Raw genomic sequence first — 7,370 nt, forward strand, 5'->3', positions numbered from 1 at the left:
TTGCAGCTGTACCAGGTGCGGTAGTCTTGCTGTCTGCCACCTTGCTGCTCTGGCTTGGCATTAGCTGGGGAGTGCTCGAGGACTGGGTGCTCTTGTCTGTCTGCCCACCCAGGCGCGGCAGAGGTTTTATTGAGAAACATGAACATCAGCTTCTTTTGCTCGTATCAGCAGGTGGCTTTGTGTTTTCCAGCTTGCTTTCCTTCCCCATGGTTGCACTTTTACTTCTTTTCAGCCAGGCTACAGTTCTGATGGTGTGAACACCATTCCTCACTTTCTTGTAATTGAAATAATCCGATGGTGTTCTTGTTTGTGTATTTTAAAAGGAAATCTGAAATTGCATGTGCATCTTAAGAATGTGTATCAACCTTTTTTTTTTTTCCCCCTTTTCCTTTAGTGATCCTAGGTAGGTTTTGACTGGGAGAATAAAGCTAATGAATTTGGACTGTACTCTCCAAATGGAGAAAGGAACCTTAGTTTTCCTGTATGTGAGTTCTAGCTCCTTTGTCCAGCTTGAGGTTTTCTGAGTTCTTATCTAGCTTTAGCGTTTCCATAGAAAACGGAGCCAGGTAATGCCGACTGAAAGCAGACATTCTTTCCAGTGCCTTTCCAAGGGAATTTATTTTGTAGAGTGCTTAAATAATGAGCTGACTTGTTTACTTGAAAATCATTTCCCATTGTTTTTGTTGCTGACTCTGGAACCTCTGATGTCATCTCTTTGAAAAAACTGTTTTAAAAACAGGGAACATATTGCAATGTAGTGTGTGAAGAATCTGCAGAACTAGTTGTTTGTAGGATTTTCTTGTTAAAAAAAAAAATCTCTTCCATCAAAAGTAATGTATAGCCAGGAGTGGTGGCACATGCCTTTAATCTTAGCACTCGGGAGGCAGGAGCAGGTGGCTCTGTGGGAGTTTGAGGTCAGCCTGGTTTACTGGTCTAAAACTCAAGTTCCAGGACAGCCAAAGCTGTTACACAGAGAAGCCCTGTCTTGAAAATCCACCCAAACCAAAACAAAACAACAAAAAAAAAAGTTACATTCTCAGCAGACTCAGCAGAGTGAGGAGCCATGGAAATATTTTTGACCAGATAACTGATTTTCGCCAGCATAAAACTGTGTGCGGAGATGGATCTGGAAAAGGTGGGGTAGGAGGGTGGTAGCGAAGGAAGGCTGTGCTAAACAACTCCCACAGACACATATGGGCGCCCTCAGAGTTCCAGTGGTGCCCTTGACTGGTGTGGCTGGGCCAGAGGTACGCAGCCGCCTCCTTGCAGGGCAACTCTCTCTATACTTTTGTTAATCAGGATTTCTTTATACTCTTAATATTTATCGAGGGCCTCAGAGGGCTTTATTTCATACATATTGAATTGATCAATATTTACTGTATTAAAAATTAAAACTAATGAAAGATTAATTCATTCAAAGTACCAAAGTTAAATGATTAATTCCTATATAAATGGTTAAGTTTTCACAGACTATAACTTTCTAGCTTTCTGGCTAGAAAGATGTCATTGGAGTTTGTTTTTGTCAGTCTTGTTGATGTGCAGCGTAACTGAAGGACATGGGTCTTAGCTCTGCTTCTGCATTCTGTCTGTCCTTTGGAGTATCACACTGTAAGCTGAGACAGATTGAGTGAACTGGAGAGCTGTATATGGCCAGAGTATGTGATATACTGGGAAGAAACTTTATGAAAGCTGACTGTGCATGATGACTGTACAGCAGTAATTAAGACAAGTCATGTCTTGATCATATTAGGATGTTTGAGTTCATGTACCTCTAGGAGAATTTCAGTGATCTCTTACATTGTACCTGGGCCACAATTTGAGATCCTTAAACTATTGTATACATTTTATGAGAGCAGAGACAAGTGCTGTGGTTTCCTTGGGACCTGGAAAAAATGTCTTTAAGCTCATTCCTTCAGTGTTTACAGGCTCAACTTTCCCCCTGAAATTCCAGGGAAAGGCACTATCCGGTGAGTCAGACTCCAGCTTCCTTTTCAGGAGCCTTTCCCTTTGTTAGTCACGCTGAAGGAATCTCTGCTGCCCTTGACTCAGCTGTTAGACAGGTACCAGTGGCCTCTTTCTGCCATGCATGCGGCTGTGCAGGCTGGTGACAAACCAAGATAAGTCAGAGAAAGGAAAAGAAATCTCATCTGAGTGCAGTGAATTCTAGGAAGTCTTGCAGTTGCCGGGAGAAATGAGCTGAAACTGTTCTCAAAACAGAGTAGTCTTTACAACAGTTTTGGGGGGCTCGTCTGGTAAAATGGGATCCATTCTGCTCCCCAGGAAGCATATGGCGTCTTCCAATTCACATTTTCAGCAGCAAGGCAATGGCAGGTGCCTGGAGAGCAAGTGGGAGCAGTTGGCTCTCTGAGTGGCAGCACGCTCATCTGCCAGCCGTTAGGGTCATCGTCCCCTAACACGAACTTCACCTCAGAATCAAGTTGTCAGTCTTTCGATAAAATGTAGGTAAACAGAATCAAAAGGTATCTCAAAAATTGTGTGGTAAACTTTTTAATAAAATGTGTGTGCAGCTGACATTTCTAACAACTCGGAACAAATCTATTAGCTACACCAGGATGGCCTGCCAACGGTTATTTTTGCATTGAACTCACACAGGCGGGTTCTGAACAGCATGATTTTTGTCCACTTTATGAGAATGAGTAATTGTGGCATTTTCTAACTGCTTGACTGCTGGGCACAGAAGGTCATGATGGGACATTCTACTAAAATCTCTGAACTTCTTTCTCTGTCCTTTTCTTCCTGGGTCATATACTGCTGCCTTTAGCGCTTCAGCATGGAAGGGATCTCAAATGTCATTCAGAATGGCCTCCGCCACACCTTTGGAAACTCGGGTGGAGAGAAACAGGTGCTCTGTTATCCTTATTTTCCTCTTTCTGCCCCTTTCTTTTCTGTGAGGGCCCTGAAACTTGGCACTTTTACTAATGTATTAAGACTGTCGCTTAGAGGAGAGAAGCGCAGGTTCATTATATCTGTAGTCCCGATAATGAATGGAATCCCCCTCCGGGGAAAAAGCATTTAGACTGGACAACAGACTAATTGCATTCTTAAGCAGGTTTCAGGGCCCCATTTCTCATGCCCGCCTTTAACAAATAGATATTAATATACTGACATAATGGATTGCATGTGCAGAAAGGGCCGGTTGTGAAGACAACTGAACTGAAACATGATCCTCTCCTCCTAAAAACCCAGGAAAGAAGTAAGGAGAATTACGGAGAATGTGGCTAGAGGCTGGTATAGAGTCGGGTAAAAAATATGCAGAGAATGGTATTTACCTCTTTCATCTGAAATTGGGCATATTGTATAGTGAGCCAGCTCAGCTGTTGGCCAAGTGAGGAACAAGGTAGCATGTATCAGAATTGTATGCTGTGAGCTGTGCAGTCAGATGTGAAGTGATTTGGTTTATATGTACAGTTCTGCATAACTCAAAGAAGGGTCCCAATCAGGAAAATGTATATATTGGTGACTATGTTCGAAATTATCTTTCAGCCTTTGGGAATTCCCTTTGAAGGAAGACACTCATAATAGGCTAGGTCTTGGATAATGTAACATGTAGGCAAATTATCAGAAGAACCCAATGCCTAGTGGTTCTACAGAAGGATTTTGTGTGTCACTCCGGAGGGAAGAGGTCAGGCTTACTCTGACATTCACAGCGGATAGACAGGCTCCATGGGGTGGTGGAATTCCAGTTTCTATTAGTTACCACTCACCTCCCTGCAAGAAGGAAAAACAGCTTCCAAACTGACCTGACTGAGGAGGTGGGCCCACAGCCTCGGCATGGATCCCTGATGCTTCTTCAAATTGCTTGATGCATGCCATGACTGAAATCTTAGGCGGGCACATTCCTGTCTTTTATGGGCACTTTTATAAAGAAACATACTTGGCTGTACAGTCGAGCCTCACCTGGAGAAGTCTGGTTCCGAAAGGCTGTGGGGCACTGCGGGTTTAAGAAGTGGAACAGCTCATTTTTACTGGACCTCAGGCTCAGTTATTTTATTTATAGAGTCACACAGTCCATGGGGATTAGGAGCAGAGCTGGAATTGAGAATGAACATGGAGGGCAAACTTAGAGAAACTCAAGGACTGGCCAGGACACTAACTTTCTAAGCAAAAACCGTCCTGAACTGCAGACTAGAAGATTCCAGACAGTTACTTCTAGAACATGCTCTCATGAGATTTTTCTCTTTCTTTCTTTTTGGACACAAATGTGTTAATAGTGAGCCTTTTGAGGAGTGAACTGGCAGGGCAATTTGTCACAAATTTGGAGATAATTTTTATTATTTATTTGCTTTTTAGGCCATTCTGTCTCACTTTTCTCATCTCTAATATCTAAAATCATTTATGCATACTTATACAGTCCTTTAAATATTAATTATCCATTTCAGTAATTGTTTCGGGGAAGTGAGTCTTTGTTATTCATGTCTAAGAGAAGCTGGTTTGTGTTCTGAAACATTGTCATGTTATTCATGTTGACTGTTGCTTTCAGCCAGAGTCAGAGTGGTCTGAAAGGGAATGATTTGACTGCCAGAAGTGATCAGTTGTGTAATATTGGTAAACTATGCTGTTAGCTTAATTACTGTTTTGAAACTGTTAAAAATTGTGCAAGGAGAATGCTAATAAGATTCCACTTTAAAAAATTGAGCAAATAAAGCCAGTTGTCCTCAGCCCTGGTCCCGAGGAATGGTTAGTGGCTGAACAGTTGGAAGTTTATTGTAATGCGAGGCTTCCTCACAGCAGGGAGAACTAGGGAGAAAAATGAACTCAGCTGAAAGTCAGACTTGGGGATGCTGCCTGTGCCCGGCTCATCTCCAGACCAGCTCTCCTTCATGTTAGAGAGTAGGCCTTCTAGGAACTGCATTGTTTTGAAGGTAAATTCATTCAGGCCTAAACGGTGCTTTTTGCTTTTCTTTCCCCTTTTAACTCGGCAGTATTTGACGACAGTCATCCCTTACGAGAAAAAGAATGGACCACCGTCTGTCGAGGATCTTCAGATATTAACAAAAAGTAAGCAAAGACAAATTTAAATGCTTACTCGTTTGACTCTTGCTTTTTATTTTCAGGTTTTATTTTTGATTATTTTGTCAGTGTAGGTTGGTGTATGATAGATGGTGTCCTGTATTCTTATGAGAGTGAAATAAATAGAATATCAAATACAGTGCTGACTCTAGTCTTCATGGTTTGATTTTTTTCCCCTTAGTTTTTTAATTATCTGTGAGCTAAGGTTTTTTTGCTTTTGTTTTTGTTTTTTTTTTAAATAGAAACATGTATCTTGAATCTCCATCATCTTATATGAGGACATGTCTGTCCACAAATTAAATGCTTTTGGGGTCTTATGTGACTTAGTGTCTGAATAGGAGAGACCTAGAGATTTTAGGGTAAACACCCAGACTCTTGTGAACAGAATACCAGAGATTTTAGTTGTAGGGAGAGTCCACAGTGAGACTTAGAACACGCCTTCACTCAGCAGGCATCACCAGGCTCTGCTGTGTGCCGCACTCTCTTCTAGTACTTTCGATATGTTAATGGGCAAAGCAGACACAGGTATTCCACCTGTGTGTGGTGGTACATTTTAAGACTGTTTGTGAGATTACTAAGTAGACGTAGTGTTAAGTATGCTTTGGAGTAGTCAAAAAGGGCCAAAGAAACCTGATCACTTCTATTTTCACAGATATTCTTGGAAGTCACTTTTTCTTTCTTGGTAACATTAGGAAATTAGGATTAAAAATATTTTCTCAGCTTACCTGATAGCAAATAAATAATATATGATTTGGGATAAGTCACAGTCAGCTTGGCTTGGGCTGGAGAGGTGGCTCAGTGGTTAAGAGCACTGGCTACTCTTCCAAAGGACCTGGGTTCAATTCCCAGCACCCTGAGGCAACTCACAACTGCCTGTAACTCCAGTTCCAGGGAATCTGGTGCCCCTTTCTGGCCTCCACAGGTGCCAGACACATACACAATACACAGATAGACATGTAAGCAAGACACCCCCCACGCACCCACACTATCAGTCAAGCACTTACTGTCCAAATCTCATTAAAAAAAGAGGAAGAAGAAAGTGAAGGGATTGAGCTCTGTCTGGCCAAGGTGGCTCACATGTGTAATCTAGCATTGAGGGGGCTGAGGCAGGAGGATTGCCATGAGATCATGGGATTTAGCCACCCTGGGCTACAGAGTGAGACCCTGTCTCAAGACAAACAAAATATCAAGGATTATATTTGTTAAAGTAGCTTACTTCTAATTGTAAATTTTATGATAATTGCTTACAAGAAGGAAATGAAAATGTCACGTGCTGGTGGGTAAGCCACTCCCTTTTAGCCACTTGACTGCCTGCTAACCCCGGTGGTTTACTCTTTTCCATGGTGAACAGTACATAAAAAGTCTTATATTTAGATATAGATAAATCAGGTGATGCTAGTCAGTCTAAAGGAAGCCGGAGCTCAGCTGGGTGGCTAGACCTCTCGTTTTCAGCAAGAGCTTGCAAATCTGGGTACCCAAGACCACATAAGACAGTTAATTATAGGGCTGACTCTTTTAATTCCTGGGCAGCTCCACTCAGAATGACACTGGCTTCTAGAATGTGATTTTATAGAGACGTTAAAAAACGTTTAAACCTCATTGAAAGCAGAAATGCTGAACCTGACAGTTGTCTAAAGAAGGGAGCATAAATACTGCTCAGAAAACAAGATTTATTGAGCCTGAAGGCCTCAGCTCAGGGACGAGACCAAAGTCATTGCAGTTGCCTAGAATATTGGTTCCCTGGAACGATCTTAAATGATTCTTAGCTGGTGCTTTGCTGGATGGATACAATTTGTAGAATGTCCAGGCATCTTTGGGTGACGGATTAAGTCCACTCTCAGAGAGCTGTGATGACGATGTGACAGCATTTCTCTGGTGAAGACATTAGGGTACCACAGAAGAAGAGCCATCTACGGACCTGTGGCCTTCATGGGCATGATGATAATAGCAGTCATGACAGCTACAATAGTTGTGCTCCTGCTGGTTAACATGAGTCACTGTGTATGTTCTCTGCCTGCAGTGAGGACCTGGATCCTCATAGGTTACAGATGTGGAGCCTGGTCCACAGGCTAGTGAAGTCCTTACTCAGAGTAAGTGGCAGAGCCAGGGTTCAAAACCCCAGATGGCTGATTTGACAGTTCTACCATGTAGTCTTCTCATATGTCCAGGGAAAAAATTAACTGGGAAGGAAGAATTGTGAATTTGAATTTGTCTCTACCTAGGTGGTTTTGATTAAAAAGGAAGACCGAAAACCTGATGCCCAGTGGCTGAGTGGACACACACACACACATGCACACACATACACACACACACATGCACACACATACACACACACACAC

At 42.3% G+C, this 7,370-nt stretch overlaps 1 protein-coding gene across 3 annotated transcripts in view; it reads left to right on the top strand.

Annotated features, from left to right (window-relative positions):
• Nucleotides 1-7,370, top strand: part of Fez2 (fasciculation and elongation protein zeta 2) — a 38,585-nt gene that overhangs the window by 27,282 nt on the left and 3,933 nt on the right. For 2 of the 3 annotated variants that reach the window (XM_005360783.3, XM_026786028.1), the window contains exons 6-7: nucleotides 2,783-2,863; nucleotides 4,944-5,019. In XM_005360783.3, coding sequence (XP_005360840.1) covers nucleotides 2,783-2,863; nucleotides 4,944-5,019 — 157 coding nt within the window. The remainder of the gene's footprint in view (nucleotides 1-2,782; nucleotides 2,864-4,943; nucleotides 5,020-7,370) is intronic. The other variant, XM_005360784.3, reaches the window with a different exon arrangement.

This window comes from Microtus ochrogaster, linkage group LG3 (genome assembly GCF_000317375.1).
Source record: "Microtus ochrogaster isolate Prairie Vole_2 linkage group LG3, MicOch1.0, whole genome shotgun sequence".
NCBI classification, from domain to species: Eukaryota; Metazoa; Chordata; class Mammalia; order Rodentia; family Cricetidae; genus Microtus; species Microtus ochrogaster.